This window comes from Histoplasma capsulatum (genome assembly GCF_000150115.1).
Source record: "Histoplasma capsulatum G186AR genomic scaffold supercont2.3, whole genome shotgun sequence".
NCBI lineage: Eukaryota > Fungi > Ascomycota > Eurotiomycetes > Onygenales > Ajellomycetaceae > Histoplasma > Histoplasma capsulatum.
Window position 1 is genome coordinate 1,324,298 of NW_025544803.1, and position 27,466 is coordinate 1,351,763.

Consider the following 27,466-nt stretch of genomic DNA (forward strand, 5'->3'; position numbering starts at 1 on the left):
AAAAATTAAACTCCTTGAACCCTGCCGAGCGCGGACAGTTAAGCTTTTGCGCAGACATGGATACAGTCGGTTGGTTACCTCAAAAGATATTTTGAAACTCCCTGCGACATGTTTTGCACGACATTGCTTGCGATTTGATTTGCTGCAACGTCTGGCATTTTTAAACGTTTTCTTCAACCTCCAATCGCTTAGTCCTAGTCCAGACAATATCGAATTCCAAACACACTAGTCTTATCAGGCCTAGCTTGTACCACATGCCTTTTCATTGCAGGGAAGATCTTGAGCTAACTGGTCACGAAGATAGAATAATCATGCAATTGATCATTTCAACCCTCTCACAATGGTATCCCAAAGGAGATGGCGGTATAAGGTTATCGCTGCTTGTTTCATTTTGTTATGTTACCTCTACTACATCAGTTTGCCAGAGTCCCCAGCAACCTTTTTAAATATAATAACCGAGCCACTTGCCGAGGAGCCATGGACACAATCCTGCTATGATCCGTCTCCAACATACAAGCCGCCTAAAAACAACCGATTTAAATGGAGAAAACTCCGCATCAAGCATCCTGTCACTTCTTTTATTGAGCTGCCAACTGCAGCGCCATCTCCACTGCCCTCAATCCAACATGCATTTGAAGTGCACTCGGGTGAGAGCGCTACATTGCAAGCCCAGCGCCAAGCTGAAGTGAAAAAGGTGTTCCAGAGGGACTGGAACTCCTACAAAAAGATGGCATGGCTCAATGATGAACTCTCCCCCAAATCTGGAAAACCTAAAAACACTTTTGGCGGCTGGGGGGCGACCCTCGTTGACAGTCTGGATACGCTCTGGATCATGGGCTTGAAAGACGAGTTCGAGGAGGCCGTTGCTGCGGCGGCTTCCATCGATTTTAGTCCAGATAGTACGAGTGACGGGATCATCAATATGTTTGAAACAACTATACGATATCTCGGCGGACTTCTCTCTGCCTATGATTTGACAGAATGCAAAGATAGACGATTGCTCGATAAAGCTGTCGAGATCGGGGATATGATATATGCTTCTTTTGACACGAAAAATAGAATGCCCGTAACGCGCTGGAGCCCGTATAAAGCAATGAAGGGGATTAACCAATACCCTGCCGAGAGAGGCATCATCGCTGAAGTCGCATCGTCGAGCATGGAGCTCACTCGACTCTCCCAGTTAACTGGAGACATGCGCTGGTTCGACGCGATCCAGCGTATCACCAATGTCCTGGATGAGCAGCAAAACAAAACATATCTTCCCGGCCTCTGGCCTGTGGGCTGCAGCCCTCTTTCTGGCGAGTTCGCAGGCGACTCAACTTTCACTCTTGGATCCATGGCCGACTCAGCGTATGAATATCTGCCAAAGATGTATGCCTTGCTTGGTGGAACGGATGCCGCATCTCAGTATGCAAGGCTGTACAGTCACGCCATGAACACCGCGATGGAGTACCTTTTTTTCCGGCCGTTGGTTCCGGATAATGCCGACATTCTTGTCTCTGGCCAGACGCGTGCTCAAAGACCTTCATCCGCCTCTCTCGAGACAGAAGGCCAGCACCTCACCTGCTACCTCGGAGGCACACTTGCACTGGGAGGCCGTCTGCTGTCCAACAAAACTCACGTCGAAGTAGGCCGCAAACTTACAGACGGCTGTATCTGGACTTACCGCAACACCCCAACAGGTCTAATGCCTGAGCTGTTCAGAATGCAGGCGTGCAGCTCACCCTCAAGCTGCGAGCTTGACAATCAGCAGTGGGAATCTGACCATGGCCAAAGACACCCTGGTTTCACACACATCACGGATGGCAATTACAGACTCCGCCCCGAAGCAATTGAGAGCATCTTCTACCTCTATCGCATTACGGGTGACCCGAAACTTCAGGACGTGGCCTGGGAGATGTTTCAGGCCGTTGAGAAGCACACGCGTACAGATCTGGCGCACGCTGTATTGAAGGACGTCATGGATCCAGACCTGGGAACAGAGGATAGCATGGAGAGCTTCTGGTTTGGGGAAACGCTGAAATATTTCTATTTGATCTTCAGCGATCCGAGCTTGATCAGTCTGGACGAGTTTGTTTTTAACACAGAGGCGCACCCTTTTAGGATTCCCAAGCCATGATTGGAGCGCGCCTTGCGTAAATGTATATAGATATAAATTTCCGTCTTTGTTCAAATATATATAGAGGGGCAATGGGTATATAAATAAGGATGTGACGGTGAGAGTTGGTAGCGACTGAATCCTTTCGGACGAAAGGCCGGAAGCACAGACATCCCATGTTTTGGATATTTGGGTTTACAAATCTATATCCATCGTGCTTTCGTTTTATATATTTATAAATATATATATGTATATATCTGTATAATTGCTGGCTATTAACCTCTTATTCTTTCCTTTGGCAGCAGATCTTCAATAGCTGATCTACGCTTGATAATATAATATATGTACTTGATGTAATGAGGTTAGAACTTGAATCATAGTTAAAGATAGATATCTATCTGTCCATGGCATCTTGGCAACAAGCTAAAACGGACAGCGCATTGCTTCCATGACCTGACAGTCTGCTGCTGGGTTTTATGATTGGCAATTGATACAGGCGCTTTTACCAAGTGAATTGTGCTCTACTTGCATGTGTATGCTTCTAGAGTGTATTGCATTTCTATGAGTATGCATGCTCGAAAATATAGCCTGTAAGGGTAGGGTATGGTTTTGATATATGGTGTATTATCTATGGATGATAAAATCCTGAGAAGTGAAATGGCTCTGCTTTTCATGAATATCAAATTCTGTCTAGGATGGATATTGCAAAGGCAGCGTGTGGCCGTATCAGTAGAAAGAATGAATAGAAAGTTAAGTATAACCAATTCAAGCGTAAGTACAACCTACACTCCATGTAGTCTGAGCGTAGAGTACATAGTAGCTACATTTAATATCCTTGCTGTTTGGATCTTATAGGGTATCCAGCTGCAATTTTTTGAATACAGTCATTCTTGCTGTTGAGTCCTTGAGGCCAATGAGGCAATGAGGTCAAGAGGGAGGCGCTGTTGATACGCATACCTGCTAGTATTCTGCATAGCCAATCCTGGGTGATCCACTCCACTTGCGGCCATCCAAGTGTGCGACTAGAGAGGGCTCAGAGAAAACACTGGTTCTGGAAGTACTCCAGCAAAATGCTCCACAGCTCATTTCTTGATTAGCTCTCACAAAGTGCTGTTGCATTATCGGCTTCTACGGCTCCTGGCAGGCCTTTGTTGTTTCATGTAGATAACCATACTTCACCGTGGCTCCCTGCCCGATTGGAAGCTGTATAATGCTTGGAGTTTCGCTGAGAGGGTGTGTTTTACTTCCCCATCTTTCCCCCGAAATTCGTTGGTTCAGGACATCGCTAGCATTTTAACTCTGCCGGAGACGAATGCAACTCTTACTCGGAGCTTAGTGGCCCGGTAGTTTGGTTCCACCACACTTTGGTACACTTTGTAGGCACGTTGAGCCAGTATTTCTCTGTTTGCTCGACACTCGAGCCATGAATAGTGATGATCCGGGCCAATCCGGGCCAATGATGTATTCTGGAGGTTGAAACCTCCAGGCCTAGTCATGGCTTATCTCGGACGAAAAGCAGCGTGGAAAAAGTATACATCAATAAAAATTGATTCTATCAAGAGATAAATGATATATCTAGTAGAATTAGTGGCAGATTAGTGGTAGATATAGTGGTTCTCTTATTGACTGGGTTAAAACAGCAAATTCTTCATGCAACGTTTGAGGCACTGAGATAAGTCGTGGCTGATAACCCTGCACATAAGTTACAAAGCTAGCATCACATGATACGTGCACTCACCCGACATCACTCGAAGGATTGCTCTGTTGAGTGATTTCCATGCTGTGTCACAGCGCAAGCAGCTATTTTCTAAGGCTGCTACGTATATCAGTGCTGATCTGACGCTACGTCCAAGTTACATTGCCCTCCCTTCTGAGTATGCAGGAAGATTTCAGCTGGATTTAAGCTTGTCTAACTAGTCAACCGCATGGCGACACGCTAAATGAGCTTATCTCCACCATCCCTGACCGAATGGTGCATCATGTATGCAACCAAATGTGCCACAAGGACAGGCTTGCGAGGATTTGGATCGCCCACAACAACAGGACCCTACGCGTGTGTGGAAGCGGCGGGAAACCTCTTCAGAGTATGGTTCGACCCATTAATACCTTGGTTGATGAAACAGGTTGCCATGTTCCCCACTCTGCTATTCGCCATGGGGGAACCCCATGGGGTGATTAAGCTAAAGAAATCCCCATTGGTATTTATCTATATAAGGCGGGGCTACCCAGACGCCCAATACCTGTTTTTGCCTTCTTCGAACAACGTGACCAACATGATGGACGAAAAGAAGCCCCTGGCTGAACTAGAGGGCGTTGGGTCCCTGCCAGACTTCAGCCATGTCGATGAGAAGAAGATTTTGCGCAAAATGGATCTGCGCCTAATTCCAATCATGTCGCTCCTCTATTTACTTGCTTTCCTTGACCGGGGGAATATTGGGAATGCAAGGATAGAGGGATTGGAGGCGGATCTTAGGCTGACGGGTTCTCAGTACAATTGGTGTTGTAAGTTTACTCCTTCTGTTCGTTTGTGTGTGCGTGTTTGATTTGAAACTTGAATCTAAGCATAATGTTTTCTCATTATCAGTGACCGTTTTCTTTTTCCCCTATGCTTTCTTTGAGCTTCCTTCAAATCTCATTCTGGCCAGGATGAGGCCATCGATATGGCTTCCTTTAATTATGATTGCGTGGGGACTGGTAATGGTTAGTCTAATTGGCCATTTGGACGCCTGATCTCTCCCGATCTGTCTCAGGCGTGTTTGCTCGTCGTGTGTGTTATGTGTCTTAATCCCGTTTGATAGACCTTGATGGGAATCGTTCAGAATTATCACGGCCTTTTAATCTCTCGAATATTTCTTGGTCTTGCTGGTACGGTGAACCTCTCCCTTCGCCTTCTTTTCTTCTACTTTTTCCATGCTAAGCCGTATCGTAATCATAGAAGCCGGTCTTTACCCGGGCGTAGCGTTCTACATTACTAAATGGTATTGTCGACATGAAGCTCAACTCCGACAAGCTTTATTCTTCAGCGCGGCTAGTGTAGCTGGTGCGTTCTCCGGTTTGCTCGCCTTCGCAATTGCAGTAAGTTCACTAAGTCTCTATGCTCATTTAGTCAGCCGTCTATTTTGCTAAATTAAATGAAGAGAATGGACGGTATTGGCGGATTGGACGGCTGGAGGTGGATTTTCGTCCTAGAAGGCATCCTCACAGTAGTCGTCGCTGTTCTGGCCTTCTTTTTCATCCAAGACTATCCGGACACCGCAACATTCTTAACAGAGGAGGAAAAAGCCTGGGTTATCCACAGGTTGAGATCTCAGTATTCCGATACCGCCGTAAAAACGGAAAAGTTCCAATGGAAATACGTCAAATATGCATTGATGGATTGGCAAATTTACCTATCCCTAATCAGTATTGCTGCCCAGTTCCCCTTTGTGTCTCTGTTTAGCTTTCAAGTCTCTAACTAATTAACCCCAATTAGCCTGGTACGGGATTGTATGCCCACTCTACGGCATTTCCTTCTTCCTACCGACAATCATTAAAGACCTGGGTTATACTTCTTCGACGTCTCAGCTTTTGACGGTAGACTCCTTTGTTATCGAGATGCCTTATCGTCTTCAATGAAAAATCTAATGTTAATTATGTTAGGTTCCTATATATATTTTCGCTGCAATAATTTCAGTTTTATCCGCTTGGCTGTCAGATCGACAAGGGCAACGCTCACCTTTACTTTTCTTCCATGTTCTATCCATTGTTGTTGGTTATGCCATCATCATCTCAGGTTCAGCGAGAGGCGTTCCAGGTGTTGTCTATTTTGGGACATTTGTGGTCGTATCTGGTGAGTTTTATAGATTCCAAAGCATCTTCCTCTCTTTTCAAGGCGATTATGTGGGTGAGTTGTTAATTGCGATGATGTTTCAGGTATATATCCTGCTCTTCCGGCTATTGTTACATGGCTGAGCAACAATATGGCCGGTGACTATAAGCGAGCGGCCGGAATGGCGATACAAATTGGAGTTGGGAATTTTGCTGGAGGTACGTAGCACACGATAATGAGAAAAGGAAAAGAGAGACAGAAAAGCATGAAACGTACATCCGCACAAATCTCTTAACTGAATTTTCTTTCCCAATCTAGCCATGGCTTCGAGCCTCTACCGAACCCAAGACGCACCGACATACTATCTCGGCCACGGCCTAGAACTCGGGTTGGCCTTTTTCGGCCTACTCGCTATCATCGGCCTCCGAGTTTCCTACCAGATCGTCAATAAGAAGAGGGAAGCACAGGCCCTTGAGGCCAAATATACACCCGACCAACTCCACCAACTGGGTGATCGGGCGCCAACCTTCAAGTATATGTTATAGGGAAGGAGTCGTTGTTTTTCCATGTTCGTCTCCTTCTTCTCCCTTTTTTCCCCGTCTTTGCTCAATTATGCCCTACCTCCAAAGTCACAGAAATGGTAATGTGCATGTACATATATATGTACGATGTCGAATTCTGGAGGGAGGTGTTTGTGAAGGCCTAAGGTACTTTTGTATATCCACAATGATAATAAGACATGATACCACAATGAGAGAGCATTGGCCTATATTCCATTTCCAAAGGAAATAACATTAACTAACACGGGCTACTTTGTGTCCTGTTGATACAATTTTGGTAATTGTTGGATATTATTGCAATATTGTTACCCCACGGTTAAAAATGACAGTGGAAAACGCTGCCTGCAAAATCGCGCGCTGGGCTGGGACAAGAAACAAAATACATATTCACACCAGTCAGTCCTGCTAGAGGTGGTTTTTAACTCTCTCAAAGGAGCTATATATAGACAAAAATGGCACACTGGGAAGAAGAATAGGCGCAGTTGGGCTAGTGGAAATACATAATGGTATCTAAAGTGTTATTGGTCGTTTTTCATCGCAATTTGGTAATTAGTATATGGGAATGCAAGCGGGAACTTATACATAATTCCGAATGACCATTTCGTCCGCCTCCTGAAATGTCCTTTTTTTCTTGTCGAGGTTAGCTAGAGACACTATTCGACCATTGTTAAACCTTGTAGTGAATATCAGCTTTCTGCAACCGGGCCTGAAGAGCGATACACAGTCTGCAGGCAGGCTTACAACCCATGCAATGAAGGGATCCAATCACACCGCGACCGGTCTTCTTTAGCTTTTGGCTCAACTAGAGCCAGATACATCAGAATTGGTTCCTCCACGGGCTCACACGGAAGCAATGTCCAAGTCATGATCGGTTTTGACAGCCAATTGCTGTCACTGGGCCCGGGAATGGCGTTTTTCTTCTGGAAAACGGAATTATCCGGGGCCACCGCGCTACCAACAACCAATTACGGTTGTTCAGAGTGCTGTTTCATTTCTTAAAAAGGGGGCATGGATTTTGACTGTGCTGTCTTGTCTCCTCTACCTGTCCAAATTGACTCGCAATCACCTGGTCTTACAATTTTCCAGCGGCATAACCGTGCAAGTGTCCAGGGCTCGTTATGGTGCGAGCTTTATTCGCCGCCCAGCAATTAGGTGGTATAAAGTTCGATGATTCCATCTTCGGTTTATTAATTCCAGCAAAATAATGGAGCAAAGTTCGAGGTCCCCACTCAGGGTTGGCGAGTAGTGCTCCTTGATGAGGATAGGCCCCGGTGGGTCCTTAGTCTTCAGAATATGACTCGTCTGGTTGCAACAATGTCAAAATTCGAAAGAACAAGGATTTGGTGGGCAATTGATGCAAAAATATTTTTTGTTTGTCAAGAAACAACAACGTGATGAGCTGATACTCTTGCAGGCGGATTTCGAAGCGCGAGTGCGGGTGGCATGAGAAGTCGAAGCTGCCCTGTCTTTAGTCGTCCATACTAATAATATCCACATTGTGGCTATTCATCTTCTCGAGGAAGGCTATCATGGCATCCCACGTTTCTGCCGATTGAGAACGTCAATCCACTAAACGCCTTGGCAACTAGATGTTGAGAGATGCAACGCTGTTATTCATCCTGGACGCGGGGTGACTGGCTACTCACTACCTAACGTTTATACGTATGGGGTACGATCCACCGTGATCAACATTATTATTCCCCTGGAAAGATGCAATCCCGGGGCCCAGACCGGATTTTTCCCAAGATTCAGAGCAAATGCGCTGGATGTTTTCGGGAAAGGGAAGACGTTCGTAAAAAAACCACCTACCTCCGATCACCAATCGACATGTGAGCCCCAAGTGAGCTGAAAGTTGAACAAAGTTGAAGCAAGCGGGGCGGTGGGCCATTTCAGAACTTTAAACCAATGGTCTGCGAATAAATACTTCTATTCCAAATCAAGATAGCTTCAAAACCTACTTGGAACGTTAATTTAAAGGGTTGAGATCCCTGGCCGGCAGGAGATAATCGGTGGTAATCACTTGGCCAACATCCATCCAGTCAGACCCCTATCATCGACTATTAATAGTGACCGTCCTTCGGTTGTTGGACGCGGCGCTCAGTACCGCCACTAGGGAAAGGTTTTGTCATGCTTTAGTGACTGGCTAGCAACGGCATGGTGGCTGGCAGTCTAACAAATTTCTGCGTCCTCCCCGAGCCTTATATCTAGTCCCTGACGGCTCAAGCACGGCATCATTTCAAGCGGCTGCACCACCAGGTCTTCATCCTGTTCATCTAATAACGGACAGCTGAACGCTGATTTGTTCAGTGTGGGAACGTAACTATTGTTGCAGCCATATTCAACCTACCTTATCCAGCAGTGCTGATGTATCAGAGTCTTAACCTCCACGACGGGGTGGAGAAGATGTCACAAACAAATGACGGTCGGCGTTCATCGGAGTGTAAAGCCCTAATCAACATGAGGGATTCATCGATGCTGAGACAATGCGACTGGGGAGGTGCCCGATGATCTGCTGCCCCGGTGATGTACCTGCGGGCTTTGAGAAATACTGAAGGTTTTCGTGGTCGGACAACCGGCCTGGTTTCATGTTCAACCGCTGCCCCCCTTGTCGAACGGGATCTCTGATTTTTCGGCCCTACGGCCCCCAGCAAATAATTATATAAAGTAGGAATGGCGAACGGTAGTATGACAAGCCTTAATATCCTCCCTGGTCACATTGGTTAGCTGTGGACCCTGCTGGATGCCCTGAGGACTGCAGGGGCTTGCATCCAGCAAGGGCCAACAAAAACAAACTTAAGATGAGAAATAAAAAATAAATAAAGTAAATAAATAAATAAATAAACAAAGAAAGAAAGAAATTAGAAATAAACAAAAACAAAAATAAAGCAAAAATAAAAATAAATAAAAATAAAATGAACATCGAAATCTAAAGAAAGTTAAATGATATCATACGGCCGTATGGGATCAACTTTAAGCCATGTTGGTTTGCCCCCGTAAAACGAGGTTGGACCCTCATCCAAGATATGATTGACATCAGGTCGCGAAGAGACGGCAAGACATGCTGCGTAGGGCTGCCGGGAATTTGAGGGGTGCTGATATCGAATCCTCGAGCTCGACGCATAATCTGACCGTCTACTCTGTACGCCGGTCTACAGCTTAAATCACTAAGACTGGCGATCCTGGAAAGAAGATACTAGCACCTCCTGTTGTCTTGGACTAGCTGTCAACTAACGCCTATTACTCTTCTCTTCCCTCATGGAGTGCCAACTAAACATGCGCCTGATGCTGTTGAAGAAAATGCTACTCCTGGTTGAAATGAAGGCTTCCTGGGCGGATAGCTTCCTGTATGATTCGGCATATCAACCACGAGGCTAATGAAACGTTCCATTCGCCAGAACGGACTTACGCAGCGTAGGTGAATTATTGCGGGCGAAGGGGCTAAGCCCTGGGCTGAAGAGTCTAATGCTAACTCAATAGCGTGGGACTGGGCATCTAGTCTCGATCGAGGGACCCGAGTTGGAGGACATCATCTAACTAACAGCTTCTATTCTGTACTGATTGATATATTTGACTGATTGCCCTCCTGCTTCCCTTCGGCATCGCCAAAGTATAACTCCCGGAAGAACCTCAAGCTCTATTCATTTTGACACCTGCCGGTTTGGCTGTGTGTGACTTCTTACGTTGCGACTCCCGTCTGGAAGCTTCTCTTTTTGCGCTCAATCAGAGCTCTCATCGGGTGCCTGTTTTAGGGACTCGGACCCTTTACTGTGTGGTAACTACGCAAAACTCTTCAATATTGCTCTCCCGTTGGGGAGTGGCTGCAGAAATGGACTTTACCTACTATACCCCGCCGTTTCAACAGCAATACATGCCACTTCAAATACCACATCCGCAGCAAACCGAAGTTGTTCAGCATACCCAATTTCAACCCAGACCCGGGGTGGTAAGTCAACCTCCACATGCACCTCCATAACGTGGTCTCGGCACCCGTCCGTTGTGCACTTGCTAACACGGAGGCTAGGAGCATTTTGATCCTGGTTTCCAACCATTTTTTGATACCCAGATGCATTTTGACGCTTGCGGTCTCATGGGAGCGCATTCATCGCCTTCTCCAGGTCACTATGCGAAACATGTAATTGATTCCCAAGTTAGTGATTGTGGTGGCATCAGTAGCAATAGAATTGAAGACTTTCAAACGGACAAAACTTTACCAAGGAGCAGCAGTGAAGAAAAGGAGACGTTGACGCCGGCCCAATGCAGGCGCAAGGAACAGAACAGAGCTGCGTATATAATCCATTTTTCTAATATCTAGTCATACATCAACTTGTTTATACTGGGTCCTGTTGCATTATATATAAATCAATACTAACTTCAACTTGGCAACAGCCAACGGGCCTTTCGCGAGCGGAAAGAACGCCGCGTACGTGACCTTGAACAGGAATTGAATCGATACAAGAGCAACTATTCGTCACTCATGGAAGATCACAAAAGCCTAAAAAGACAAATAGAAAAGATTGATACGGAGAATGAAATGCTTCGAGCAACATCGAACAACAACGCGCAGCGATCGATCGCCGATTATGGGCCCAATGAAGTGCCCCCTCCAACAGGCTTCTTGAGAAATTTAGCGGAGTATTCTACATGCGGCGCAGATAAGGGCGAGCTTGCCCATAGCCCTTCTAGTAGTAACAAGGGCCCGGGAGAGAAATTGCTAGATGCAGCCGCGACGTGGGATCTGATCGTGCGTCATTTGACAAGTCGGGGGATGAATTTCGATATCCAGACCATATACGACAGGTTGAAAAGCTGCACCGTACTTGACGGACATTGTCTCGTTGTCGATGAAGCACATGTGCTTCAGGCTATTGAGGAGAGTGTTTCGGCAGGAAGTGATGAGCTGATCTAAATTTGACCTACTGCCATGCCCACAAACACTTGCTCTGAGTTTGCTTTGGAGCCTCATCAAGAAAAATCGGTCCAAAAATCCTAGATTCTTCTCGGATTGGGCTCCTCGAAGTCAAGTATTACGGCGACTTTTCGTATTTACCCAATATTCGTTGGAGCAATTTTTCTGGAATCCCAAATCATGGCCTACGCAGAATCTCATACCCATGCCAGTGAAGTTTCGAACAATTGTCTACCCAATTTATCTTTAGCAAGTGGAGATATTTCCTGGCAGTATATAACTTCCAACTTCAGTTTATTTTCTTGGGTTTTAGTCGCTTTAGCCTGGAGTTCGACCCATTGCATACCTTTTCTTTTTTTTTTTCTACGTATATTACCTGTTTTAGCTTGGCATTTTACATGAATAAGAGCGTGCGTTTGATTGGAATCTATCTATGCGTCCCCCACATATGTCAATATCAGTAATGGCACGTAGAGCGACTTTTGAGTCTTCTACTTTTGCATTTCTTGAATACAACAAACCTTCCATCAACAGCCACACAAAATTTGAGAAAAGGATACAAGAAACATGGGCCTTTCAAGTTTTGCATGAATGGTGTACGGCTCTTTTCACTGATTTTATAATGGTATAGATAAACGTTAAATGCTTTACAGAGTTGACTTGATGAAATGGACTTGGACATTTCTCTCCATTTATTCACTGGACAGTTACTGACGGGCTATCTTTTTGCATGCATAATATGGTACGGCAGAATAGCGCATCACCTCATTAAGACTCATGATTTCCGGCTAAAAATTATAATTTTAGAGCCGCACACAGGGCTAATAGTGAGAAGAGTCAAGAGCAGCGCAAAAATTGGGCATTCCCCTGCCTGAGTATTTCGAAGATGGACGGCAAACCAAGAGAAAGCCCTTTCCTGAGACGGAACTGGGAGAGAGCGAATAACACCCCGCCTATTTCCGTCATGGTTTATTCTTCTTATTGATTTCAATCCCAATCATCAAGATATTCGTCATCGCTATCAGCTGGTTTGGGAGTGGGATCCTGCCTCAAACGGCTGTCATTTTCATTGATAGCTCCTAAAGAGACAAGGAGCTTTTCAAGATCTACAGGTGAGCAGGTTACCCGTCAGCATTTATCCATCTTAGACATCGAAGTCATTACGGGGAGACCAAAATATAGACTGTTTACCTTCAAGGGTAGTTTTTGGCCCTCTAAGTTCCTTAAGAGTGACTAATTGCCTTTTGATGTCTCCATCCTTATAGGCAAGTATTGTCGGGGTATTCCGGTCTGGATAGCCCTCTATACACATATCTGCGCGTATCTCGCAGAACTTTATGTCTCCGTATTTCATCGCTAGCTGGCGCCACAGCTCAGTGAGAAGTTGCGACTCAATGTTATTAACGCTCGAGGAGGTGAGGTTGACTAGAACGAAATATTTCGACGATGCCTCTGTGACATCTTTTGCGTAATCAGGTTTCTGGAGAGGGTAGACTTGGTTGTGGATACTTGTTTTTTGGAGGAGAGACATCTCTTCAAAGCGCTGCTTGCTGAATTAACTATCCCTTAGCCACGATGCTAGTGGGTGTTACACCAATATGTCTATCTATCTCTATGTCTGGATCAAAACATTTTCGGTGGGCGTGAGGGTTTGCGAACCGGTATTTTGCAAGGAACTCGGCTTCTTCCTCATCTTCTAGCGCATCAAGCTCATCTAAAGTCTTATTCTCGAGTCGATTTTCATGTTCTCGTTGTGCGGCTTCCAGGAGCGCTTCTTCTATAATCGGCGTGGGAGAAGGGGGTTTCTCAGGAATTATACCATGTTTACGGAGGATATCATTCCTGTAAATAGTTAGCAAGTTATAGAGCGGTAGAGAAAGATAATTCAGACCATTCCGTGTCGGCATTAGGGTTATCAACGGGAACATTAACTGGCATATCCATGTTGTCTATAACTGAATTAATGTGATGTTGTTTTTTCTAGCGCAAGGCAATGAAATAGTCAACGATGTGCATGTATCAGATGTTTGCACTGTTTGCTCAGCCACTGTGGCTGAAATGTCCCACACAGGCCAAAGCCAGAGGCAACGTGTATCCGAATGTATATCTGAACTCCTACCAACACGCCGCGATTTGCTCTCTCCAATCTCGTGCTAGCGGACCACCGCAGTTACTCATTGCTGTCTACTTTTTTGGCAAATTATGAAGGCTCAATAGTCAACTCCGCTCATTGCACTGATCACCTTCTCCACTCCTGTTGCCCGACCCGGCGTCAGCTCCTGATACTTCTGGTTCCGGGAATTATTGTCCACACCCCAGTCGACCCGCTGCATTGCAAAGATGAGCTACGTTAAGAAAGATGAAGATGCTGATCAAATAATGATGAAGTTGGATAGGACTTCTGTTTTCCAAGATGGTGGGTGACAGTGCGCGGAACTGGCTTCGGTACGAGCGACTAGAACTTACAGCTGACATTGGGACAGCACGATTATTCAATTCCTCGCCTATATCACCGCGAAAATGTCGGACACTACTTACCAAAATCGCCGTCTTGCTCTTCACCGGGGAGAAGTTCCCGACGAACGAGGCTACGACGTTGTTCTTTGGCATCTCGAAACTTTTCCAGAACAAGGATCCTTCGCTGCGACAAATGGTATATCTGATCTTGAAGGAGTTGGCCGGCACGGCAGATGATGTTATCATGTCTACTTCCATAATTATGAAGGATACTTCCGTTGGAAGCGACGTCCTCTACCGGGCTAATGCTATTCGAGCATTGTGCCGCATTATAGATGTACGATCCGCCTTTTATCTGAATGTTGGAATTTTCGGTTGTATACTAATTATCGAAAGGCTACAACGGTTCAAGCGATTGAGCGTCTGATAAAAACCGCAATTGTCGACAAAACTCCTTCAGTCTCGTCAGCCGCTCTTGTTTCCTCCTATCATCTCCTCCCCGTCGCTCGCGACGTTGTTCGAAGATGGCAGAGCGAAGCCCAGGAGGCTGCTTCATCAAGCAAACAGTCCACCAGTTTCCTTGGTTTCACGAGTGGACAAGCACACCCTATCTCACAAACGAACTATATGACCCAATATCACGCAATTGGTCTTCTTTATCAGATGCGTGCTCATGACAGAATGGCTTTGGTAAAGATGGTTCAACAGTATGGTGCAGCGGGCGCGGTCAAGAGCCCTGGTGCACTTGTGTTGCTTGTCAGGTTGGCTGCTCAATTGGCAGATGAGGACCAGAGCCTTCGAAAGCCGATGATGCAAATGCTCGACGGTTGGCTTCGCCATAAGCATGAGATGGTCAATTTCGAGGCTGCCCGAGCAATCTGCCAAATGAGGGATGTCACAGATGCGGAAGCGTCCCAAGCGGTTCATGTCCTCCAACTCTTTCTTTCGTCTCCTCGCCCCATCACCAAGTTTGCTGCCATCAGGACTTTGCACAGTTTGGCATCCTTCAAGCCCAACGTTGTCAACCCATGCAACCAAGATATTGAAGCCTTGATATCCAACAGTAATCGATCCATTGCAACGTTTGCAATTACGACGCTCCTTAAAACTGGCAATGAAGCTAGCGTTGACCGTCTGATGACCCAGATTTCTGGATTTATGGCTGATACTACCGACGAATTCAAAATCACAATCGTTGAGGCTATCAGAACACTCTGTCTTAAGTTCCCACACAAGCAAGCTGGCATGCTTGCGTTCCTCAGCGGCATACTCAGGGATGAAGGCGGCTATGAATTTAAAAGAAGTGTAGTCGAGAGCATGTTTGACCTTATCAAATTTGTCCCTGGAAGCAAAGAAGATGGTAAGTAACTCTCACTTGCCTATTATAGTTGTTCTATAAACTGAAGTTGTCTAGCTCTCGCACATCTCTGTGAATTCATTGAAGATTGCGAATTCACCAAGCTCGCAGTCAGGATATTACATCTCCTAGGTGTTGAGGGACCCAAGACTTCACAACCGACGAAGTATATCCGGTATATCTATAATAGGGTCGTTTTGGAAAATGCGGTAATTCGTGCTGCTGCAGTGACGGCATTGGCCAAATTTGGTGTTGGCCAAAAGGACCCAGAGCTTAAGAGAAGTGTAAACGTTCTATTGGCCCGATGCTTGGATGACACTGATGACGAAGTCCGTGATCGTGCGGCTCTTAACCTACGACTGATGAAAGAGGAGGATGAACTGGCGGAACGATTTATTAAAACCGGTAAGGATCCCTTGTGCGCGATATTTTAGATGGATAGCCCTAAACTAATGCCTCTTAGATTCGATGTTTTCTTTGTCTACATTTGAACATCAACTCGTCATGTATGTTACTGCAACAGATAAGGAAACTTTTGCGGCAGCGTTCGACCTCAACACCATTCCAGTTGTATCACAAGAGCAAGCCCTTGCTGAAGAGCGAACCAAGAAGCTTACGACTGCGACACCAACTCTCAAGGCCCCATCTATGACTCCATCGAAGGCAAAATCAACCGCTGGGGTCGATGGAGTTGCTGCTGCTGCTGCTTCGACCCAAAAATACGCAGAACAACTTGTCCAAATACCGGAGCTCAAGGCTTACGGAACACTGCTCAAATCATCTACTCCTGTTGAACTAACCGAAAGTGAGACGGAGTATGTCGTCAGCGCTGTTAAACATATCTTTAAGGAACATATTGTCTTGCAATATGATATCAAAAACACGTAGTGCATCTGAGGTACTTGAAAACCACGAACCACTAAGCGAATCCAATTCTTCGATTTAGGCGACCAAATACCCTCACCGTGCCAGCGCCGAAACTTATGACAAATGAACCCGGAATAGTTTATGTTGCTTTTAAGAAACTTGGAGGAGAACATAATTTCCCTGTAACGTCATTTACGAACAACCTGAAGTTCACTAGCAAAGAAATCGATCCTACTACTGGCGATCCGGAAGAGACTGGCTACGAGGATGAATATCAAGTTGAAGATTTAGATCTAATTGGTAGTGACTATGTCATTCCTGCCTTTGCTGGAAGCTTCGATCACGTCTGGGAACAAACTGGTGCGAACGGTGAAGAAGCTAGCGAAACACTCCAACTTTCCAACGTGAAAGGTATTGAAGGTAAGCTACCCATCCTCAAAATAGATGTATTTTTTACAATTTTTTGTACATTAGTTCACCCTCTCAGAGGCTTTCCTACTAACTGTTTGTTCCCTCTTACGCACAGATGCAACCGAGCAACTTGTTGCAACACTATCACTTCAACCACTCGAGGGCACAGACGTGGTCCTCAACAATACGACACATGCACTTAAATTGTACGGCAAGACTGTTTCTGGCGGTAGAGTGGCAGCCTTGGTGAGAATGGCATATTCGGCCAAATCCGGTGTGACGACCAAAGTAACTGTTCGTGCCGAAGAAGAAGGCGTTGCTGCGACAGTCGTCGCATCTGTTGCCTGATTCAAACCCAATCATCTTTGATACCTTTGAAAATTGCGCCTATCGACTTTTGGTAGATAATTCATACCCGTTTGCTACTCCTCCCCCCCCCCCCCCCCCCTTCCGCCCCCCTTCCACTTCTTCTTCTCTACCTGTCAGCTCTCTGACGCATACATTTCTCTCGATGGGAGGTTCCCAGCGCTTTTAAATGTGATGCGTGGTGTTCGTGGAAGAAACCCTACATATATCGTTGCCTTCCATGCTCGTAACATGTCTTCTGTAGATTGAGAGCAATCTCTTTCTTCTCCCACCATATCTTTCTCGTCAACTACATGTTTCCTGTTTGCGTGTTCCCGTTTTTTCCTTGCCTTTATATTTGATATTCTCTTTTTTAAACAGTAATCACGGGCTTTCTCAAGGCTAGAACAACCACATCACACTAGTTTCAAAAATTTAAGGTGAAGCTTTTATTTTCTGTCTATCCATTCCATGCATACCTACTTCTATAAAATATGATATCTAGAAGCTCGCCGAAAATCATTGGGTTCTTCATCGCGGTAATAGCTCACGAAATGCTATGAAATATGATATAAGCCAAGTTAAATATTCCAAAATCGCTGAGTCCATAAGTTTACACCGAAAGCCCAGTCCCGTATAAAACTATTAACCAAAATGATAAACTCCAACAGGGATATCTCCACTCTCAATCTCATCCCGAGAGTGACCTGCTCTCTGAGCGTTACGCCTCAACAACTCATCGAGTTCGTCATCAGACACGATCCTCAGCCTAGATGGATGAGATTCATGTAACCCAAGCAATCGAAGGTTCCTTAACCCCCCATCCAGCGCATGAAGAAAATCTTCCTTCGAAAAGTCTGGAAATCCCTGGGATTGCTCAAAGGCGAGGATCTCTAATGGTAGCGGCCAAGGCAACGAAGCGAGGGTATGGAAGAACGGCGGTTTGGCCAAATCCCCCTGGATCGAAAGGTAATGCAAGTTGGGAATAGAATGAAGTAGAAGCTCAGCATGCTGAGGCGTGTAATGCATTTCATATGGGATTCTCAAGCTTTTCAAGTGGGTGCGCAGATAGGAATTGTTCAGGACGGCTGGTATCAATGCTGGATCTTTGAGGGCTTTCCCTGCTAGCGTTAGGCTGGAGAGCTTCGGCGGCCAGTCGAATGTGAGAATTGTGGTACGATCAAGCGTTCCGCTGATTTCAAGCGTTCTGAGATTTGGTGGCCAGGACAGGTGACTTGCTACCGTAGTGATGTTTGTGCTCCTGGGTAAGCGCAGACGACGGAGATTATCCAGGTGTTGGAGAGCCTTCTTGATGGCTTCGAATTCGATTTTTCTGATTACGTGTAATAAATCTATGGAGCGAAGCTTTTTGCATTTGGAAAGAGTGACGAGGTTAATTGCCCTATAAATATGGATCAGTCTTGTATATTTGCCCAAGTAGATAGATATATAGCATATAATATCCCTCCACGAACAATACGCCAGCTGAAACGGCCAGAGTTTTAAACATATTTATGAGAAGACAGGCATCTTACGAAAAACCGCTTGCCGGCGCAATAAAAACCTCAACATTGTCTTTAACTCGTCCCAGATATCTTGTCGTCAAGCTAGTCGTGAGGTTGTGGACGAGTTTCGAGAAATCCAAACGGCGGACGAAACGCCCGAGGTCACCTCTTGGAGCATACGCCTGCACTGATGGGCAGACTGCTCGAGTGAAACCATCGAAATTCGCCCCAGTTATGTATGGCTTCTCATAGAGCAAAGGGAGAGCAGCTGAGTACCACAGTCGGGACACCAAGCAGCAGGAGTAGAGTGTATTCTGGCGAATGGGCTGCGGTTGCTCTCGCAAGTAGGAAAGGATGTGGATGATAATCTCTACCGGGATAAATAAAGGCATTTGGCTTCTATATTGAGACATTATGGGACGGAAATAAAAGTCAAGAAAATATATTAGTCACATATTCACCAGTTTCTGCCCGGCTATATCAGCATTGCCATCCTGGCTGCCACGCTGATAAATAACTACCGCAGGGACGATGACGTTTGAGTTTTCGGGTTGCCGTCAGCGGCTCAAAAATAAATCGTCCACGTCTCACAGAGAACAAAAGGTCGCCAACGCCTTGATTGCCATATTCAGGGCTCCCCAACCCGAAACAGTCCCGCCAACGGCATCCCTTTTTCTTATGCTTATCAATTGGCCCGTGGGACTGGGGTTACTGTTGTGATTTGATTGTGCCTGCGTTCCGTACTCGTAGCCGAAACTTTTGCCGTCCGCCGCCCACAGCCTGAACTAGCCATGCGCCTTTCCACCCTTCACCAACCACTCCGTCAATCGTTTTACGGCTGTCAGGCATCGTCAATTCGAAAGCAATTCAGCTCTTCCGTTTCATCTCAGCGTGTAACACCAAATTTTGGTTTTGCCTTTGAGTAAGCCATGCGCACGTTGTTTTTTTGTGTTAAATTGCAGGGTTAACATACATGACCAGTATAGATGGGGTTCTTCTCCGGTCATCGAGACCGCTCCCCGGAGCAGCTGAATCTCTCCAACTCCTTAAAAGGGAGAGAATCCCTTTCGTACTTGTAACAAATGGTGGAGGAATGCATGAGAAAGAGAGAATTGCGCAATTGAGCCAACGCCTCCATGTCGCTCTGGACACTGATATGATTATCCAAAGTCACACTCCTTTCGCAGATTTGGTAAAAGGCAATGAAGCGCAGGAAGCATTGCAGGACAAATGCGTTCTAGTCGTTGGTGGCGGAAATGGGAAGTGTCGCTCTGTCGCACAAGAGTATGCCATCCTTGCCTTCTCACTATCCTATTGTTTTCTCTTCAGGCATCTGCTAACAGCGTCATGTACAGGTATGGATTTAGGTCTGTCGTGACTCCTGGCGATATCTTCCAATCACACCCGGAGATTTGGCCTTTTTCTGATGCTTTCAGCGACTACTACGGACGGTTTGCAAGTCAGCTTCCGCGTCAAATAGACGCGGCCGATCCTTCAAAAAGCCTTAAGATTGATGCAATACTGGTATTTAATGACCCGAGAGATTGGGCTTTGGATATCCAAATCATCATCGATATACTGCTCTCATCCCAAGGTATCATTGGGACATATTCTTCTAAAAATAATAACCCAGACCTACCAAACCGGGGCTACCAGCAAGATGGCCAGCCGCCGTTGTATTTCTCCAACCCGGATCTTCTATGGGCTGCGCAATACCATCAGCCAAGGCTGGGTCAAGGAGCATTTAAAGCGTCCCTTGAAGGTGTGTGGGCAGCGATGACCGGGGGAGCCACATTAGCAAAGACGGTGATTGGGAAGCCTTGCGAACTAACATTTAGATTCGCTGAGAAGAGGTTGAACCAGGAAAGAGAGAAGTTGTTTCCCGCTGAGAACTTACGGCCTCTTGAGGTAGTGTACATGGTCGGTGACAACCCTGAGTCTGACATCCAAGGAGCCAATTCCTATAAGAGCCCCGTTGGGACCAAGTGGAATTCCATTCTCCTGAAAAGTGGTGTATACTCGGGTGGGACGCTAACCTGGCCGCCCAAGGTCATTGTCGAAGGCGTAAAGCAGGCCGTTGAATGGAGCTTAGCCCAGTCGCAGTGGCCTCGTAATTGAGAGTTATCCTGGCTTCGCGCACCTTATCCTGCTTTTTTCGCCTGTAATCTAGCATTTGTTTGGTTTTCTTTGTTTATGGTTCGGTGATAGATTATTCGTGCAAGAGCTATAGAGTTCTTAGATCTCATAAATATAGTATTCAAGACTCCATTTAAAGTCAATTTTGTTATCACAAACGAAATGTAAGAGATGTATCATCTGTGGATATTTTATGAAACTAAAATTTCAATATACTGCATGATCGAAGATTCCACTATCTAGTTAACCATTTGACCTTGCTATCGTCGAAAGGTAGTTTCGCTCACTAACCCCAGGTAGGGCTTAGGGCTGCTAAGTTTTTCCATTTGGTGGGGTTGGTAGAGGCACTCTGACTCCCCTCCTTCCGCACCGGAAAAAGGAGACCAACAGCCTCAGCTGCTTCCCTTAACTATACGCACCCCCAATTGTCAATTACCGCTGAAAGTCCTACTGAAGGAAATCATGGAGCAAAATCCTACGCTCCCTGTTCGTTCAAAAGACGACGGTGACGTGCCCGAGAATTCCCTTGGTTCTCAGCCCCCCGCTGGAGACCCCGCTCCTCCAAGCAAAAGTGCGCTCAAGAAAGCTGCTAAAGAAAGGGAAAAGGCAGAGAAAGCAGCTAAGCGTGCCGCTCAGGAACAAGCAGCTGCACAAGCCAGTCAGGCGGCGGACTTCTCGAAACACCTCTACGGACCCATCCCAGATTCCGCAGACAAGGTCCAAGTGTTGAACCTCCTGGACCTGTCGGAGGAACTCTGCGAAAAGGATGTCACAGTCGTTGCGCGTGTCGACAATGCCCGGGTACAGAGTGCAAAGCTGGCATTCCTGATGCTGCGACAACAGGGTAAAAAGATGCAGGCAGTGGTTAGTGCGAGCGACGAAATCTCGAGACCCATGGTGAAATGGATCGGAGGAATAAACGTGAATTCCATCGTTAAAGTTACTGCCATCGTTAAGAAAGCTGAAATACCAGTAACGTCGGCCACAGTAAAACACTTGGAACTGCATATTCGGAAAGTCTACATGGTTGCGCAAGCGTCACATATGCTTCCTATGCAAGTCAAGGACGCGGAACGACCCCCACCTGAATCCGTCACGGAAGAGGTTGAATCAGAAGCTCCATATGTCACGCTGAAAACTCGCTTGGATAACCGTGTACTTGACCTTCAGACGGAAGCCAGTCAGGCAATTACCTGGATTTCCAGCGGTGTTGCCCAACTGTTTATGGAATACATGTTGAAAAGTGGTTCACGATGGATCTCTACGCCGAAGCTCACTGCGAATGCGTCTGAAGGCGGCGCTGGAGTGTTCGAAGTGACATATTTTAAAAGGAAGGCGTATTTGGCGCAAAGTCCTCAGTTATATAAGCAAATGTGCATTGCGGGCGATATGGAGAGCGTTTTCGAAATTGGTCCCGTGTTTAGAGCTGAGGAAAGCAACACTCATAGACATTTAACAGAGGTGAGAGAGTAGTGATGGAGACTTTTGATCTGGGGTGGTATTGCCCGCAAAAGCTAACAGGTTCTATTGTTTACTAGTTTGTTGGACTCGATTTTGAGAAAACATTTCAGAGCCATTACCACGAAGTTTTAGAATTCGCCGAAGATCTCCTAGTCTTTATTTTGAGCGAGTTAAAGATACGATTCAAAAAGGAAATCGAGGTCATCCAGCGCTCGTATCCAAAAGCCGGTGATTTTAGACTCCCTAAAGATGGGAAGGCACTTAGGCTGAAGTACATGGAGGGGGTGGCTTTGTTAAAGGAAGCCGGAGTGGATGTCACTGAACAAGAGAGGTTTGAAAATGACCTGTCTACAGCAATGGAAAAGCAACTTGGCCGAATTATTCGGGAGAAGTATGATACAGACTTCTACGTCCTTGACAAGTTTCCCATGGCCGTCAGACCGTTCTACACGAAGCCCTGTCCCGACGACCCCACCTTCTCCAATTCGTATGATTTCTTCATGAGAGGGGAGGAGATTATGTCGGGCGCACAACGAATTAATGAAGCGAAGGAGCTTGAAGCTGCAATGTCGGCTAAGGGTATTGATCCAAACGCTGAAGGATTTGAAGACTACATCGGGGCGTTTAGGCAGGGGTGTCCTCCACATGCTGGTGGAGGACTCGGTCTAAATCGTATTGTTATGTTTTTCCTAGGCCTTCCTAATATCCGATTAGCGACACTGTTTCCCCGTGACCCGCAACGCCTTCGCCCATAAGCCTATCGCTTTTTTTAACCAGGAGAGTAGGCAGTATCTGTAGAAATGATGGGAAAAGTCAGGGATTTTCTCGGATATAAAATCCCATGAAATAATGAAATCAAATTTTACATAAATATACCATGATTTTCGACAGCGCATTGGCGTTAAATGAACACACTCGTAACTGCGTCTAGACCTTGTATTTCGAGATTGGCGGAGCTATTTATGCTCAAATCCTAAGGTGGTCCAAGCTGCGGCAAAAAACCAAAAATTCACCAATAATCTCATATTGAGCACCAAGCTCTGGACAACGCGACACTCTACAAGGGAATGTATCTTGTCGCATACGATATCAGGAAACATGCCTGACAAGCGCAAGGAACCTTCTTCAGAATCGAGCAGCCCTCCATATCCCAAAAGGCCCCGTCCTACAGACTCCAACGATGATGAGGAATCATACCCTCCAACCCCCAAAACACCAACCACAGCACGCCTTCAGCCCAAAAATGACCCCGTCTATGGGCAGAAACATGCATTCCCGGGACTGGACGATCTTGGAGATGAGGAACAATTGTGCTACGGCCCTCCAGAGGATGGAATCGAGTATCTGCGTATGGTCCGGTAAGCAACTTTCTTTCTTTTTTTTAACCCCAGGCCTTTACAAACATTGAACTTCCTGCGGCTAAGAAGTTTTTGTTCATATGTATATTTATTCTCTCCATGCAGCTTTGGCAATAGTAAAGTGATGCTGATGGCAATATCCCGCCGTACGTTTTGCGCGGTGTCATGCCTTTGATAATAGATCTGAAGCACGAACACTTCCAGCGATATTCGTCTCCAACACCGTCCGTCAAGACAAGGATAATTCGAGAACCCTTGAAGCTCAAGGAAATAAAACTAACGATGACGACACCATGGCCAAGGAAGTAGAGAGCGGCCAGACTGGCTTTTACTCGGATGGAGTCTATGTCGCATACTCCTCCCAAAACCCCCAAGCCGAAGCATCCCACACAAGCGCTCCTGATGCGCAAGAGATATACTACAACCTACTCCATCACCGCTTCCTTCTTCTTCGATCAACCCTAAAATGCACACCACCAGCATCCGTGATTGCTTCTCTAGGCGCGGAACAGCCCATCTCTCTCCCCCGATCCAACAAGTATGCCAGGGCTGAATGGGAGAAAATAATACAGACAATGGACCCTCGCATGGCGCAGTTGGCATGCATGGATATGGAAAGTGTGCTGGGGCTTCTTGCCATTGTTGCACGCTTGTTATCTAAGACGGTTAGGGGAAATGACAGGGCGCAGGTGAAGAGACTAGGTGCATGGGCATGGGGGCTCTTGGGCCGTTGTCGAACTGTGGGGGAAATGGGAAGTGAGGAAGTGGGGGATATAAGGGAGTTGGGGAAGAGGGCGGCTAGGATTTTGGTGAAGATTCGGGAAAGTGAGGTTGTGGAGGCTCAGGGTCTGGAGGGCGAATTTGATATGGAGGGTGGGGAGGGAGGAGAAGGAGAGGTCGAAGAAAACCAAGAGGAGCAAGAGGAGCAAGGAGTTGGTACTGGGGAGAATATTAACAGGAATGGGAATGGGGATGATGGCCAAGTGGATGAACTGGATATTACGAATGATGCTGCCAGTGCAGATGGGATATTAGGACATGAGGAAGCAAACGGAGACATTATCTCGTCATCTAACGGCGTGGACACTCAGGACGAACTCGAAGCAGCCAAAGCACGTCTCCAAGCAAGACTGCAAGTCCAGCATACGAGTGATAAACTAGAGCCCGGGGAAAGTGAGATCGAGAGAGAGGAGAATAACGATGAAGAAGGCGGAGAAGGCAAGGTGGATGATGATTACAAATCTAGAAATGCGCAGCAATATACCCGCGCCATGCTCGATATGATAATTAGTGTTATTGGAGAATTCTACGGACAGAGAGACCTGCTTGAGTTTCGCGATATATGGGAGGAAGATATAGGTCTTGCTTGGTAGTCAGCTTGCGTCAGGTGAAATTTATTGGCTGCTGAAATCCCCGATCCAACCTCTCTTGCTTACTTGCTTTCTTTATTTTTTGAATAAATATGGTTGCGCTATAGGCCATATCGATTACCTTTTATCCATCACTTAAGGAGTCGACATCTGATGATTTGAAACCCGTTTTCTGGTATGGGAGGAAGAAGAATGATGATGCAGAGCTAGTAACTTTGCTGTGAGCCAAACCAAACATCTCGAACCATGCAGGTCTATCATTATGCAGCCGTATCAAAGCAGTAAAATGACAAAGCCTGCCATCGAAAGCAGTTAATAAGAATGATAATGGTAAACATGAAGAGCGAGGATCTGGTCAAGGCGAGTTGACCTCGGGAGCAAACACACCCACGTGTCTTCTCCATACACCTTGACCCCGGTTGATGGGGCGTCGCAACAAAATATCGTCAGATATATCTCACAAAACCACACAGGCTACTCTTTTTCTTCCAAAGCATTCTTTAGAACCTGCGTCGTCAGATCATCCTGCACCCATCCCTCGATGCGAGCAGCCACATCTCCCACTAGTCGATCGTATGCCGCATTTCGAGAAACGAATAGCGACTGATGAGCAGTGACTTCATCCACTCCTTCCATGTAGACCCTCACCCACAATGGATCCCGCTCACCATTAGTTTCTCTTGGAGGGAGAGCACAAAATTTCCGGTCCTTTTTGACTTTACGGGTGGATTCGACTTCATTATTGCCGTCTAATAGAACTCCATTCGCTTGAGGTGAGTGGCTGTGGTTGGTTGGGGAGGAGGTTGGAAATAATGGCTCTTTGTTTCTCTGCATCTGTTCCTTTTCTGCAGCTAGTTCCTGCTTGCTGGTGAGTTTGTGGACAGCTTTTATTTTCTTTTCCCGTTCTTTCACTACCTTCTCATAAGCCTTCATTTGGCGGGAGTGGTCTTTTTGGGCTTCCTTTAAGAGGGCTTTTGATACATAGGAGGTTGGGTCAAACTCTGGTGGTCGGCGCGGCTGAGGTGGGAAATCAAGATATGTATCTTCCGCCAGGATAGTATGACTGTTCTCTGGTGCACTGTGAGTATGTTCTACTACCAATTGGTGAATTTCGGCACTAATTTCTTCTTCATTTTTTGCTTGCGACAAAGCGACCGAATTCCCTGTCTTTTCTTCCGTTGGTGTGCGAGGATCGACAGATAATGATATAACGTGGCCAAGCTCGGAGGGAGACGTGGGCGCTGTGCTCACTGACCTTCCGTCCAGCACACTTGTATTAGGAGCATTGTTACCGGTACTTCCACTAGCAGGATATTTTATTTTTCCTGTGGACGCAGTGTAGTAGTTAATAAATCTAATACGGCGATATGACCGGCCGCTCCCATCCTGCCTTGGACTGCAGTCGTCAACATCCTCCAATTCTCTCAGACGCCTATATCGGCGTTTGAGACCAGAGTAGTCAGCAATGCACAAGCCGAACTCCACATGCGAAGAAATATATTTCTTAGTCGCATCCACGAGTTGGCTAGAATTTTTAAGTATAAAATTAAAAGCTCCGTCAAGCTGTGATCGTTCTGTAAGTCGGGTGTCATTCGGGAACAGCGGGTCGAAGTTAGGATCATCAGGGGAAGAAATGGAGGGCTTCATGATTGAGGAGTCAACGGGAAAAGGTTGATTTCGCGGGTCCTTTTTCTTGATTTTGGACCTAAACAAACTCCCGAAGCCGGTGGTGATCACACGGTGATGCAGGCCCAGAAATGGGACATCCAAGTTTATAGTCCCCATAATCCGATGCTTAAACATTTCTGGGCCCTGTGAATCAGCGGGGCCAAGGAGGGCAATCTCTGCTGCAAGAATTCCACCTAGGCTATGTCCAACTAGCACGATGTCTGTATCAGGAGATTCATGAGGGCACAGCCTATCAATGAAATGTGATATATCAGTGTGAATATCCCCTAGCGAGAAGGGGGAGAAAAAGTTAAGGGAAGCCACTCACCAATAACTCAAATCATCCCTAACAAGTTCGATTGTTTTTCTTGTCTTGTATCGGGGATAGATTTTGGAATGAACGACGTGCGATTCAGAGAGCATAACAGAAAGCAGATTATGGACATGCGCGGGGAATTTTTTGAAGCTGGTATCCGACCCTACAAAGCCATGGATGTAGATGAGTAACAGTGTTCTTCGCCCATCTCGATTTGAGTAAACAGGGAGCAGAGATTGCATCGACGGCGAGCGATTATCTTCTTTAACGCGAGATCGAGTAGGAGAACGCCCTTTTCGCTCAACTTGAGCGTCATGGTCATCGTCCACATTCGGGAGCGGTGCTGAATAGGGAGTCAAATGAATGGTATCCGCTCTGTGCATGGTGATCGGGATATTGAAATCTGCCGAACCCCCTGGCGACGCTGGTCTCTGCACAATTTGCTCAGACATTTTGAGTAATAGAAAGGTTGATTTGTCTATGCAATTGGATTTGGCCCATGGGGCCAGCGAGTGTTGAATGTTATAAATGCAGAGGCAACGGAACCTTCAAAATGGCAAAGGAAGGAAACAGCCATGGACTGTGAGACGCCGCTCAACCTCCCTAACTCCACATGCGACATACTGAACCATTTTATTCACACAATTTCTATACATAGCTGTGATTGTTGAAATCGGTGTCTTTCGTGGGAAGGGAGAAGATGGTTAGTTGTTGCTGGCTGCGACATTCGCGAACAGCCAGTCAATAAATATGTGCTTGATATTTATTGTATTCCCATTTTGAGATACTACCTCGATGATTCTTCGTCTTTGCCATCCTGAAACCATAATAGCAGCCACGTAC

At 46.2% G+C, this 27,466-nt stretch overlaps 10 protein-coding genes across 10 annotated transcripts; 6 read left to right on the plus strand and 4 right to left on the minus strand.

Annotated features, from left to right (window-relative positions):
• Window positions 1-340: 340 nt before the first annotated feature.
• On the plus strand, window positions 341-2,119 carry HCBG_02602 (alpha-mannosidase; the record flags this gene model as incomplete). The annotated part of the gene is made up of 2 exons (XM_045429651.1): window positions 341-2,070; window positions 2,104-2,119. 2 exons carry the CDS (start codon window positions 341-343, stop codon window positions 2,117-2,119), a joined length of 1,746 nt encoding a protein of 581 aa, XP_045289546.1.
• Window positions 2,120-4,227: 2,108 nt separating this feature from the next.
• On the plus strand, window positions 4,228-6,676 carry HCBG_02603 (high-affinity nicotinic acid transporter; the record flags this gene model as incomplete). Its single annotated transcript, XM_045429652.1, has 9 exons — window positions 4,228-4,600; window positions 4,683-4,798; window positions 4,897-4,963; window positions 5,034-5,173; window positions 5,236-5,500; window positions 5,571-5,671; window positions 5,738-5,927; window positions 6,011-6,124; window positions 6,225-6,676. The coding sequence occupies 9 exons, from the start codon at window positions 4,228-4,230 to the stop codon at window positions 6,449-6,451; spliced, it is 1,593 nt and encodes a 530-aa protein (XP_045289547.1).
• Window positions 6,677-7,042: 366 nt separating this feature from the next.
• On the minus strand, window positions 7,043-7,643 carry HCBG_02604 (uncharacterized protein; the record flags this gene model as incomplete). The annotated part of the gene is made up of 3 exons (XM_045429653.1): window positions 7,043-7,088; window positions 7,208-7,417; window positions 7,543-7,643. 3 exons carry the CDS (start codon window positions 7,641-7,643, stop codon window positions 7,043-7,045), a joined length of 357 nt encoding a protein of 118 aa, XP_045289548.1.
• A 2,649-nt stretch (window positions 7,644-10,292) lies between these two features.
• HCBG_02605 (uncharacterized protein) lies at window positions 10,293-11,372 on the plus strand (the record flags this gene model as incomplete). Its single annotated transcript, XM_045429654.1, has 3 exons — window positions 10,293-10,409; window positions 10,488-10,750; window positions 10,853-11,372. The coding sequence occupies 3 exons, from the start codon at window positions 10,293-10,295 to the stop codon at window positions 11,370-11,372; spliced, it is 900 nt and encodes a 299-aa protein (XP_045289549.1).
• A 987-nt stretch (window positions 11,373-12,359) lies between these two features.
• HCBG_02606 (phosducin family protein) lies at window positions 12,360-13,316 on the minus strand (the record flags this gene model as incomplete). The annotated part of the gene is made up of 4 exons (XM_045429655.1): window positions 12,360-12,478; window positions 12,564-12,915; window positions 12,965-13,214; window positions 13,264-13,316. The coding sequence occupies 4 exons, from the start codon at window positions 13,314-13,316 to the stop codon at window positions 12,360-12,362; spliced, it is 774 nt and encodes a 257-aa protein (XP_045289550.1).
• Window positions 13,317-13,712: 396 nt separating this feature from the next.
• Window positions 13,713-16,812, plus strand: HCBG_02607 (coatomer subunit gamma-1; the record flags this gene model as incomplete). Its single annotated transcript, XM_045429656.1, has 7 exons — window positions 13,713-13,788; window positions 13,856-14,166; window positions 14,226-15,189; window positions 15,244-15,591; window positions 15,650-16,070; window positions 16,133-16,473; window positions 16,580-16,812. 7 exons carry the CDS (start codon window positions 13,713-13,715, stop codon window positions 16,810-16,812), a joined length of 2,694 nt encoding a protein of 897 aa, XP_045289551.1.
• A 425-nt stretch (window positions 16,813-17,237) lies between these two features.
• On the minus strand, window positions 17,238-18,815 carry HCBG_02608 (F-box domain-containing protein; the record flags this gene model as incomplete). Its single annotated transcript, XM_045429657.1, has 2 exons — window positions 17,238-18,211; window positions 18,345-18,815. The coding sequence occupies 2 exons, from the start codon at window positions 18,725-18,727 to the stop codon at window positions 17,455-17,457; spliced, it is 1,140 nt and encodes a 379-aa protein (XP_045289552.1).
• Window positions 18,816-18,943: 128 nt separating this feature from the next.
• HCBG_02609 (aspartyl-tRNA synthetase) lies at window positions 18,944-22,784 on the plus strand (the record flags this gene model as incomplete). Its single annotated transcript, XM_045429658.1, has 6 exons — window positions 18,944-19,236; window positions 19,296-19,598; window positions 19,670-20,424; window positions 20,569-20,614; window positions 20,795-21,911; window positions 21,989-22,784. The coding sequence occupies 6 exons, from the start codon at window positions 19,106-19,108 to the stop codon at window positions 22,664-22,666; spliced, it is 3,030 nt and encodes a 1,009-aa protein (XP_045289553.1).
• Window positions 22,785-23,009: 225 nt separating this feature from the next.
• On the plus strand, window positions 23,010-24,642 carry HCBG_02610 (uncharacterized protein; the record flags this gene model as incomplete). Its single annotated transcript, XM_045429659.1, has 2 exons — window positions 23,010-23,259; window positions 23,474-24,642. The coding sequence occupies 2 exons, from the start codon at window positions 23,010-23,012 to the stop codon at window positions 24,640-24,642; spliced, it is 1,419 nt and encodes a 472-aa protein (XP_045289554.1).
• Window positions 24,643-25,113: 471 nt separating this feature from the next.
• HCBG_02611 (uncharacterized protein) lies at window positions 25,114-27,075 on the minus strand (the record flags this gene model as incomplete). Its single annotated transcript, XM_045429660.1, has 2 exons — window positions 25,114-26,557; window positions 26,636-27,075. 2 exons carry the CDS (start codon window positions 27,073-27,075, stop codon window positions 25,114-25,116), a joined length of 1,884 nt encoding a protein of 627 aa, XP_045289555.1.
• Between the last annotated feature and the right edge of the window lie 391 nt (window positions 27,076-27,466).